This window comes from Cicer arietinum, chromosome 1, assembly GCF_000331145.2.
Source record: "Cicer arietinum cultivar CDC Frontier isolate Library 1 chromosome 1, Cicar.CDCFrontier_v2.0, whole genome shotgun sequence".
Taxonomy (NCBI): domain Eukaryota; kingdom Viridiplantae; phylum Streptophyta; class Magnoliopsida; order Fabales; family Fabaceae; genus Cicer; species Cicer arietinum.
This window is the reverse complement of record NC_021160.2, coordinates 14798394-14810061: the sequence shown is the minus strand read 5'-3', so window position 1 is coordinate 14810061 and position 11668 is coordinate 14798394. Positions and strand designations below refer to the sequence as shown.

At 31.7% G+C, this 11668-nt stretch overlaps 1 protein-coding gene across 2 annotated transcripts; it reads left to right on the top strand.

Annotated features, from left to right (window-relative positions):
- On the top strand, positions 1 to 9921 carry LOC101507886 (diacylglycerol O-acyltransferase 1C-like). Of its 2 annotated transcripts, none has more exons than XM_027330167.2 (16): positions 1 to 606; positions 1068 to 1148; positions 1256 to 1329; positions 1414 to 1489; positions 1685 to 1752; positions 2598 to 2736; positions 3031 to 3129; positions 4206 to 4307; positions 4427 to 4563; positions 5046 to 5127; positions 5238 to 5258; positions 5837 to 5899; positions 6639 to 6686; positions 8875 to 8937; positions 9239 to 9292; positions 9405 to 9921. In XM_027330167.2, exons 1-16 carry the CDS (start codon positions 223 to 225, stop codon positions 9507 to 9509), a joined length of 1596 nt encoding a protein of 531 aa, XP_027185968.1. In that variant the 5' UTR covers positions 1 to 222; the 3' UTR covers positions 9510 to 9921. The 2 variants fall into 2 exon arrangements, with proteins under 2 accessions (XP_027185968.1, XP_004513435.1); XM_004513378.4 differs by having other exon boundaries at positions 3 to 606; positions 2598 to 2730.
- Positions 9922 to 11668: the final 1747 nt, after the last annotated feature.

The window sequence follows — 11668 nt, the reverse complement described above, 5'->3', positions numbered from 1 at the left end:
TATCACCATTATCCAAAAGTAAAATCACCTATTAATTAATCTTCCTTTCTTACAATTTTTCCACTTTCTTGAATTTCACTTTTATATGTCACACGAGTACACGACCTCGTTTCGAATCATTTTTATCTTTTATTCTGATTCCTTTCTTTCTTTGATAAATAAATAAATCACACTGTTTAAAAGAAAAATAACAAATTAGTTTAGTTTCGCACACATCACCTGATGGCTATTTCCGATGTACCGGAAAGTATGGGAACCACCGCAACCGTAACCGCCGTAGCTACCGTTCAAACTGACTCAGATCTCATGCGTTCTTCTCTACGACGAAGGCCAAGCGCCACATCAACCGGAAACCTTTTCGACGCTGAGAGTGCAGCTGAAGATGCTATTAGAGATTCAGGCTCCGACGATTCGTTAAACGGTAAGAACAACGAAGAGGTTAAGGATCGCAAAACGGATCATGCAGATACTGATAATAATGTCGTTATGAATGACGTCACTGATCGTGAAACGGTTACCGATTTCAAATTCACTTACCGTCCTTCAGTTCCCGCTCACCGGAGAAGCAAGGAGAGTCCTCTTAGCTCTGGAAACATTTTTAGACAGGTTGATTTCAGTTTTGCATGGCTTGTTTCGTGCCTCGTAATCCACTTAATTAACGAGAATTTTTGTTGTTAATGTAACTCATCGCAATTTGTTGCTGATATAAACTGTTTTCAATATTTTGTAACATAAATAATAATAGTTGAGAAAATTATAAGCTATTTTTATTAATATAATATAGTATAAAATGAGAAAAATATTTAGCTGTAATTTCTAGAGTATTATAAATATATTTTATATAGATTTTTGTGTTCACGTTTTTTGGTTGCATGTACATGTTTTGTTTTGTTTGTTTGATTACTTGATTAATTTATGTGTTTAATTAAATTAAATGGTACTTTTGAGTTTGTTTAAATTTTCAATTACTTTTGTCTTATAGAGGCTTGTTTAGCTGTTTTGACATTTTCTGTAAATGGTTTATTTTATGAATAGTTACTAATTAGTTACTAATCAATTAATTACAGAGTCATGCAGGACTGTTCAATCTCTGTATTGTGGTGCTTGTTGCGGTGAACAGCAGGCTTATCATTGAGAATCTAATGAAGGTTTGCTTCTACCTTTATCTATGTAAGCGGTTTTAACTTTATCGCTCCATCTGTGAAAGTTCATTATTTTCTTTCTAAACTTTTTTATATTTTTATATGTTTTGCAGTATGGATGGTTGATTAAATCTGGTTTTTGGTTTAGTTCAAAATCGTTGAGAGATTGGCCCCTCTTCATGTGTTGGTAATGAGTTTGATGATCCCTTTAAGAATATAGCCTTATATTGTCATTTGACATTCTGTAACATTACTTATGCTTCTTTCACAGTCTTAGTCTTGCAGTATTTCCACTGGCTGCCTTTATAGTTGAAAGCTTAGCACAACAAAAGCGTATTTCTGAACCAGTAAGTGATTTCCTTAGTAAGCTTTTATTATATTTCATTTCATGGGGGAAAATAAGTGTTCTGTAACCATGTCAATTCCTTGCTTGTTGTACAAGAAACAACAGTTTAAGCGCATAATTAACCGTGGTGGGATATTTTTAATCACATAATTTTCAATATTTAAGATGTATGGTAATATTGACTTGAATATTGCAGGTTGTTGTTCTACTTCATGTTGTAATTACAACTGTTGCAATTATCTATCCAGTTTTAGTAATCCTCAGGTCAGTATAGACTTAAATATTTACTCCTGGGCTTCTATCTAGACTTTCTCTGACAATTGTGACCACACACATATCATATATCAAATTTTGAAGATTTAATAATGAATTTCATTTTTTCTTTAAATAAATTGGGGGAAAAGAAGGTTTGGGTTCAACAAAGGTTAGAATACTGACCCTGATAATAGACACGCCAATTGTATTACCACCAGAACAGGAGAAGATAATGAGCTTCAGTTGATAAAGGTGTTACAGTCTTGAAGTTATGTCATTATCTAGGAAGGAATGTTTAAACATTCTTTTTGCATCATATGAGAAAAGTTTCAAAGCCATTTTGGCTTCATTGTAGTGTTTGGTTCGTACAATGTAGAAGTTAAATTATCTTTTAAGTTATTATAATTAGAAACACAAAAGGTAATGTCATGGGAACGAACAATTGAAAGCAACTTTGTTGCTTCTTCGCACTTATTGATGCCATGTGATAAAAGCATTTCACAGACATTCGCGTGACATTTACTAGCTTTTAGCTGACTTCTAGATAAAAGTTTTTTCTTTTTTAATAGTCAATGTTAGTAATGTTAATATTGTTAGTATTTTGCTTAGACTGGAGGTAGAACACTCAACCTTCTTATCACTCCAGCCCCTAACTCTCCCACTCTAGCCACCAAGCTAACCTTATATCCCCTACTACTAGATCAAAGTTGATTACATCTGTGGCATTTTTTTGAACAGTGATATGCCAGATACAGAAAAAGTGTATACCTCATGGATATAATAACTGTAACTATAGTTTCTCGGTAATGGGTATTGTTATAGCAATGATATCTTATGGGTCCTTTGCTGCGCAGGTGTGATTCTGCTTTTTTATCAGGTGCCACATTGATGCTATTGACTTGCATCGTGTGGTTAAAATTGGTGTCATATGCGCATACAACCTATGATATGAGAGCACTTACCTCTTCAAATGAGAAGGTAGCAAAGGTACTGGTTAGTATTTCGACAGATATATTTAAAGAGGTTATGCTATACGATATGATGTTTAGTATTTGAACAGGAAAGTCCCGCATGATCACACTGTATTATGTGGTTCTAGTGTTCGAAGACTTCATGACATGGGAAAATACTGTTTTATCTCCTAATTGTTATAATAAAGTTCATTCTGCTTCCCCCTTCAATCGTCTGTTATTGCTGCACGGGGACATTATGCTATAATCTGTCCAAATTAGTGACTGATAAAAGTTCTTCTTTTTCCCTTATTCAATTATGTTACCTGTTGTATAGGGAGAAACAGTGGCCAATACTTTGAATGTGGAGTACCCTTCCAGTGTGAACTTCATGAGTTTGACGTACTTCATGGTTGCTCCTACATTATGCTACCAGGTAGCAGAAATTAACTTAAAAGTATTGATGTATGTCTTTCTTGTATTTATAATTATTTGGTCATTGTTGCCTCACTTTTTATTCACCTCTTCTACTGACATCTGCAAGCATTTAATTTTTATGATTGAAGCACATACAAGGCATTGTTCAACAGGAGTATTTTGAGGTTTTTAGTTAGAGAGAGGTCACTTCTCTGAAGTCCTCTCTTTGTCAGTTGGTCTTTTCTATGTACTGCCTCCACAACTTGTCTCAGATCCTTAAATCAATTCGTCACATTGTCTATTCTGTCCTCTTCATGGCCATCTGATTAGCTTTAGTCCCTGTTGGCTTCTGTCACTGATCTTTGATGCATTTTTGTCCCAGCTGTCCTAGATGCAATTTGGCTTCTCCTATCTCAGATAATGTTTACCCCAGTTGCAGTCCGACCCTTACTTTTGTCTCAAATGTGTCTGGCCTCAGCTTATTTGCATATACAATTTGGTTCCGGCTCTTGTGCATGATGTGGTCAGCCCCTAGATATTATCCCAAATGTGGTCTAAACCCATCTCTTGGGCCATATGCAAACTAGTTTTATTCTTTCCTCTGATGCTCTTTGCCCCCAACTTTGTAGTTGACCTCCAATGGTGTTATGTGAGGTCCATACATATTTTGCTTTTTAAGGTTTCATTTGTAGCAAGCTTAAAGCATAGTAAGCTTTCAAATGAGGTCGATTGCTAGAATATCTCAACTATCTCACCTAATCATTATTCTATCAGAAAATATTTTAGAAATATCTTAGAACTAATATATTGGTTTTAAATTTCCTTACTTTTGTGCTTTATTTTTTATTTAATTAGGATCAGAGTTCAACTATAAATGCAAATAAGGGTTATTTTTTATCTTTGGTAACGTATTCACATCAGTATTAATATAGTATTATTATTCTGACTTTTCTTCCCTCTATACATGAAAGACAAAAACCCTATAACTTCAACAAGTGATTGGTGATAAGTTTGTTCTGAGAGAAAATTCTGATATTGATTTTACTCATGTGTATTTTGCACTTCTGTTTCTTATGTGATAAATTTATGTTATAGCCAAGCTATCCTCGCACCCCTTCGGTTCGAAAGGGTTGGGTCTTTCGTCAACTTCTCAAACTGATAATATTTACAGGAGTTATGGGATTTATAATAGAACAAGTAAGGAGTAGCCGTTAATAGATGTAATTGTCATTCAATCCTTTTTCCCTTTAATTTTCTATTAACATATCTGTGGATATTCTGAGTGATGACATTGTTTTATTTAAATAAATTTGCAGTATATGAATCCTATTGTCCAGAACTCACAACATCCTTTGAAGGGAAACCTTCTATATGCCATTGAGAGAATTCTGAAGCTTTCTGTTCCAAATGTATATGTGTGGCTTTGCATGTTCTACTGCTTTTTCCATCTTTGGTGTGTAATTCCTCTTCTATATTTTTCTTTTAAAAGCATGTTAGCATGAAATTTCCGTCACTCACCATAAATTGAAGTATCATAGTTCTAGTTTGTTGTGTTTATTCCCTTGAAGATTATTCCATGTCAGCACTAGCAATAGGCACCAAAACTAGCTTCTTACTTAGCAATGTTCTAATGATTATGCATTTATGTGTCTGTTATTGCTTGATTTTTCAACACTAATGAAATGGAGAGTCTTATTTTATTGACAAGCTTGAGTATTTTTGCTATGAGCTATGAGGATATCTTTTTTCTGCCTCTTCTTTCTTTTCATCTGTAAAATTTTCTGCTGTGAAATAGTTTAGACTCGCATTTCGATGCACGAGTGCTGCCTATTATGTTCTGATCTGTGTCTTTTATATATTAAAAGTGTTGCTTTGATAGTTTTTTCAAATTAATTGTTACGACATTTTATCCTTCGAGGCACTGTTGGAATGTAGGTTAAATATACTTGCGGAGCTTCTCCGGTTTGGTGATCGTGAGTTCTACAAAGATTGGTGGAATGCCCAAACGGTTGAAGAGGTAGGCTCTTTGTCCTGGTGTGTTCTTGGATCTTTTTAGTTACAATACTTCCACGAAGAAAACCCATGACTCTTTTTTGTTGAATGCATTTATGCCGGGGCTGACGTCAGTATTGGAGGATGTGGAATATGGTATGTTTCCTTTTCAGACTTGCCTCTCCAAAATGATATGCTGATCTAATTTTTTGGATTAAATTATTGTAAAATGCATATATTTGAAATCATCCTGAGGTTTTTGAGAAATTGGGAGAGAAATTATGATTTTCTGAATTAATTTTGTCTAAATAATTTGTTAGGTTACAAAAGTATTTATACATGAGTTGCAGCTTGCCTTGCAAACCACTAACAAGCCTTAAAAGAATCGTAACTCCTAATCATGTAACATTATTTAACAGGAACTGCAACAGTGGTGGAATTTCTAAAAACAAACATGATTAGAATATTTTAGAAACTCTACACAAGGCCTAGTCATACACACGCAATACTCTAGACTCAATACTCCATCAACGGATGATATCTAAGGCTATTTGAACTTGTTATTTAAGCCAGAAAGTACATTTCTGTTTTCATCTAACTCTCTGGCTTATCTTTCCAGCATTTAATGAGTATATGGTTCTTGAACCAGATTTCATAACACATCAGAAGTTTTTTAAAAATTATTGTAGTTCTAATCATTACTATTCAACTTAGTGGATTCCTTCGTATTGCAGCCTGTGCACAAATGGATGGTTCGCCACGTGTATTTTCCCTGCATAAGGTTTGGTATACCTAAGGTAATCAAGCATCCTCCTACCTCGCTGAGTGTACTCTGAGCTATACTTCTTGTAAGCATATTTTAGACACAAATGAAAAAAAATTCTTCAAAGTAATTTCTTTCTTTAGTAAGTTAATCATCGTGATAACTAAAATATAATGTAAACAATAATAATTTCTTGCTTGATGATATCACCATTACTAGTATGTTTTGACATTTTTGGAGTAAGAATGAACTTGTTCGGGAAATATATTTTCACATCAAACAAGTTAATGTCTTCCATTATTAAATCAATCAAAGAAATGTGCATTTTTTTTGGAAAATAATGTTAACTCAACATATGATTTTTCTAAAATCCGACCCCCATTTCTTCTTCTTTTCTTTTTCTTGTTCATTTACTTTTACCTCAGCTGAATTGTCCATCCCATATTGAAGAATTGGTTATCTGTGAAATTTTTTTAACTGATACACAATATTCAAACTTGCCATTTTATATTTTGTTACTTTAGATGATTTTGGCATCTGTACCAGAATGCATTTGCATGTAGATTGACATATGATTAAATAAGTGGAGCTCACTTTATTCCCAGTGTGCTAACCTTGTTGTCCTTCAATTTTTGGTATTTTTTTTAAGCTACTTGTTAGTAGCATTATTGTTTATCTTTGATTTGAATTGGATTATCTTTTGTGAAAGATAGATTATATACTCTTGTTTTCTTAGTTCTGTTCTGTGTGTTTGTGATTTTCATCCTATACAGGGTGCTGCTGCTTTGATTGCTTTTCTGGTTTCTGCCGTGTTCCATGAGGTGCGTGGATCATCTCTCTTTATATTTCCCCATCTATTTTGTCCACCTTTAGCTTTTTTTTTTTTTTTGCTTTTGTTTGCTTGTTTAAATGGAGGGGAAGTTATTTCATAAGGTGTATGGTTCACCTTTCTTAGACAATGAACATGGCTCTTCCACTCTTGTTTGTGGAGATAAATCCAATCTCCCTTTGACCCTTCTTTCTTGGCCTACTTCCATCAGAAACTGAGCCCTGTTTTCCACCACAAATCCTCATTGGTGGTGGATGTTTCTTCATATTAGTACTGGCTTCATTGCTTGAGGTTCTTGGTTCACAATCTCCCCTGTTCAACTCAGAGGCGTTTGACCAACCTAGGTGCTGCACCACCAACCAATGCTCAATGTTCCTCGATTCTTCATTCATCTCCTTGGCGTGTGGTTCTCATTCTCTCCAGACGCCTTTCCAATGTTTGAAGCCGCTGTGATGCCCATTGTTTGATAATGTCTTCCCTAAACTTTTTTTCCCATTCGTATTTCCTAGGTTTTTCAAGTTTGCCTTAAAGATATTTGGAACTTAGGTCGTGCAGCTCAGTTACGCACTTGTTCAATAAACTATTGTAGGGACTTTAATTAAATACTTACCCACGAACTATCATGGGAAGCTTTCATAAGCTAAAAACAACTTTTGGACATGTTTAAAAGTTATTTTCACTAACGTATCCAAACACTAATATAAATGTTTATATGGCATGAGATAAGTTCAAATAAGCTCTTCCAAACACCTCCTTAGTTCGGATTCATTCAAGTACGTCTCTGTTTGATTCACTTCTGTTGAGTCTGATGTATGTTTCCAACCATTTCAAGTGGATAGCCGAGTCTCTGTCTTCTATGGTGCTGGAGACATGGCTGATGCTGATTATTGAGATAGAAATCTCCCATAGGTAGATGCCACACCACTTCCAAGACTGAGGGTTCCAAAATTTGATCTTTACATTTACATGCATTTTATCACCTTAGCTATCGCTACAAACATGCTGGTTATGCTACTTGAGCTTTAGACCTTCATTGAGTTGTGGGGGTACCTGATCAAGGCTACAGATGTAAAAGAATACACATGTGTCACTCTTGATAACTTTTCTCCTGATAAAATTCTCTATTATGATAAAGTTCCTTTCTGACTCAAAGTTGAGACACTGCTAATAAAAACCCGATATCATATAAATGAAAAGCATCTCACATGTTAACATTGAATAACTATTTACAGGCTTGACAGTGCCTAAGATCCCTATACAGACGTACATAAATAATCTCAAATCAAAATCAGAGTTACAAAATAAATATTCTAAATGAAATAACAAACTAAATAATCCAATCACCTCCTCCCCCAAAGACTCAAATGCAAGAGAAGATTTGTGACTGGAACAATAAACTAAGATAATAAAGGAGGCTAAAAATGTGCCTTGATAAGGTTTTAGATGTTGCACATCAACAAAAAGACAAATTTTCATATTACTGTGAAAATGAAGTAAATGTATTAAACATGTACATTCCTTTAATAAGAAACGGCCGTCAAACTCTAGCATGAAACTATTTAAATAAGATTATGATGAAGGTTAGGACCACTAATATCCGTAACATACTCACATTGAAGTTTGGATCTGATTTTGCTTACCAATCAAAATCAAGAATATGGGTATCAAAGGACTCAACAAAGTTTAAAGGCCACACAGAATTTTTTTTATAAGCTAAAAATATATTAAAGTGAAGGAAAAAGAACAAAAACTTGGGGGGACATTAACCTAAGCCAGGTAAGAGAAAAAAAATATTAACTCACCAACTTTGTCCTTTACTTTCCTCAAATTCATCATCATATTGAGAAGGCTCATTAACTATTAATGTCTTCAATTTTCCCCTTTGGGATATCTAATCCATTAGAAGCTCTATCATAGAAAATCCAATATAAATGTCAAGACAATAGTTATGATATTGATAAATGATAATACAGTTGATATCTTAAAGATGGATTCTTATATGGCACTTCGCAAATTGTTATATATTCTAGTTTCTGCCAATGTATTCTTTAGTTGAGTTATTTATTGTAATTCTGTAGTTATAACATCATATATTTGATTTAATTATGTTTTCAATGAGGCCTTTTATTTATCCCACCTTTGGCAATTATGCTCATGATTTTTCTTTCATCTGAGTGTAGTTATGCATTGCTGTTCCTTGCCACATGTTCAAGTTGTGGGCTTTTATTGGAATTATGTTTCAGGTAAAAGCTTAGTGCCGCCATATTCTCCTTCTAAACAGTCCATTGGAGTTGACTATTTTTTAGCTTCAATTATTAATTTTAATACAAATTTACTTTTTTGTGGATGGAACCCTCCAAAACAATAAACTTTCACCCAAACGGGAAATGAAAATATAGCTTCTATTCTTTTAAAGCCAAGTGAAAGAAAATGTTTTCTTGACATTTTGTGCAGTTTCATTTATAGTTGATAAATATAATGATGATATCTTCTGTGTTTTTGATTTTGACATGATAATGATGAATGTTTTTGCACTCTTTCTAGGTCCCTTTGGTCTTGATCACTAATTACTTGCAAAATAAATATAGAAACTCAATGGTATGTCTCTTAAGTATCCTATTTAAGAATTTTAGTCTATTAATAATCTATTATATACTCATTATCTTCAAGTTGATTTGTTGGTTTATAATTGTTGCTGTCTTCATGCCAGGTTGGAAATATGATTTTTTGGTTCATATTTTGTATTCTTGGTCAACCAATGTGTGTACTACTATACTATCATGATTTGATGAATAGGAAAGGGGAACTTGACTGAGGTATCATTACATCATTAACAGTTACATGGATGAGCTTTTCCTTTTACAGCGCTAAATCGATGTACATATGTTGCTCTATGTTTTCTCTGGTGACTATAATATGCTTTGACAGTGGTTCATATGGGCTAAGCATTTCAATGTATGAGTCTTTTTTTAAGTTAATTCATCTATGTATTTATTTAACTGATTGCTTTGGCACTTCAGCAATATGCAAGCAATTTTGAAAGCAGTGCACTAACAATGTTATGTGCTAGAGTAAAGAGTAATTAGTTTCGGATAATTGAGGCATGGCTATAAGTGCCTAAATGGTTTGGGTGTAGATAATTTCTCGAAGTTCTATCTATGAATAATATGATGGCTAGTATCAGCATGTAACTTAATTTTTCTGCAAGCATGTTTTTTATTTACATATATGAATACTTGGAGAAGAGTATTGTACTCTATCCTTGAGGGAAATTCGTTTCGAATCTCTAGTTTAATTGATTATTGAAACATGAAAGGCTGTTCCATGAGATTTCCTACTCCCTATATTGAGAGATTTGAAATTGCACTTTTGGTTGTGACTGGCATTTGAGAGAAATTATTGCACCTGAGAAAAAAAAATGATGTAAAAAAAGTGGGTGTCCATTATTTGAGTCCTTTACTACTATGGCTAGAGCTTCTATTATCAATTTCTAAGTGGATCATTTGAATGTAATAAATGCTGTAGAAAAATGTGGTAGAATGCTTTTGTAATTTAATATAAACTAGATTATGACCCGCGCGCTGCGCGAAAATTAATTAATTTTATAAGTTTTATAAGTAATATTTTATGTATTATAAATATAGTTATCTTATAATATTACTTTATTGATTTGTAATAATTGAATATGATTAGGAAAATTAAAATGAAGGAAAATCATGTTTATTACAATCATCTAATTTAATTTTTAAAATATTTTGTAAAATTCGTATGATAACTTATTATATACGATAATTGTTTCACTCATTGTACTTTGATTGTTAATTTATTTTTCAACATATAATGGTATTTGTATTTATTTGACGAAATAAAATGTAAAATACAAACCCAAAAATAAGATGTAAATATTTATAAATATGATTTACTATTTAATATTTTTTATTTTAAAAAAATGTTAATGTTGAATTATATTGTAGCGTAGTCTAAATTTATTTGTTTTATTATTATGATATCTTAATTGCAGCATGAGAAGTTGTTGTAAAAAAAATTATTGAATATATTTCATCAAAAGTTTGTAAAAAAAAAAGTTATTGTGGCATCGGAGTATTTATTTGACGAAATAAAATGTAAAATACAAACCCAAAAATAAGATGTAAAAATTTATAAATATGATTTACTATTTAATATTTTTTATTTTAAAAAAATGTTAATGTTGAATTATATTGTAGCGTAGTCTAAATTTATTTGTTTTATTATTATGATATCTTAATTGCAGCATGAGAAGTTGTTGTAAAAAAAATTATTGAATATATTTCATCAAAAGTTTGTAAAAAAAAATAAGTTATTGTGGCATCGGAGTCTATTTTAAATATATATAATAAATGATAGATTTTAATAATTGGAAGTAACATTTTTAATAATTTTTCACATATTCGTATTTTATGTATTTTCTGTCAAATAGAGAATATATATTTATTTTATAAAATGTTACTAAAAAATGGATTGACATTAATGATAAATTTAATTTTTAACGTATAAAATCATTACTCACCGTAAGTGAAATAATATAATTGTTCATAAAAGAAAGATTAAATAAAGAATATTTATGTCGATATTTAAGAGTGATTATGTGGTTTTATTTATTTATTGAATTTAATGACTATAATATAAATTATTACCATTGGTAAATGACTAATAATATTATAAAATGGTTTATAAATTTATTATAAAATAACTTATAAAATAATTTGATAATATTATAAATTATAAATTATTATCAAATTGTAAAATAATTTTATAAGTTTTATAAGTAATATTTTATGTATTATAAATATAGTTAACTTATAATATTACTTTATTAATTTGTAATAATTGAATATTATTAGGAAAATTATTGATTTGTAAAATAAATTTATAAGTTTTATAAGTAATATTTTATGTATTATAAATATAGTTAACTTATAATATTACTTTATT

Coding starts and splice junctions, on each gene's coding strand:
- LOC101507886 (XM_027330167.2), top strand. CDS start 223: ATGGCTATTTCCGATGTACCGGAAAGTATGGGAACCACCGCAACCGTA. Junction 4,564..5,045: donor TACTGCTTTTTCCATCTTTG/GTGTGTAATTCC, acceptor GTTGGAATGTAG/GTTAAATATACTTGCGGAGC. Junction 9,293..9,404: donor ATAAATATAGAAACTCAATG/GTATGTCTCTTA, acceptor TCTTCATGCCAG/GTTGGAAATATGATTTTTTG.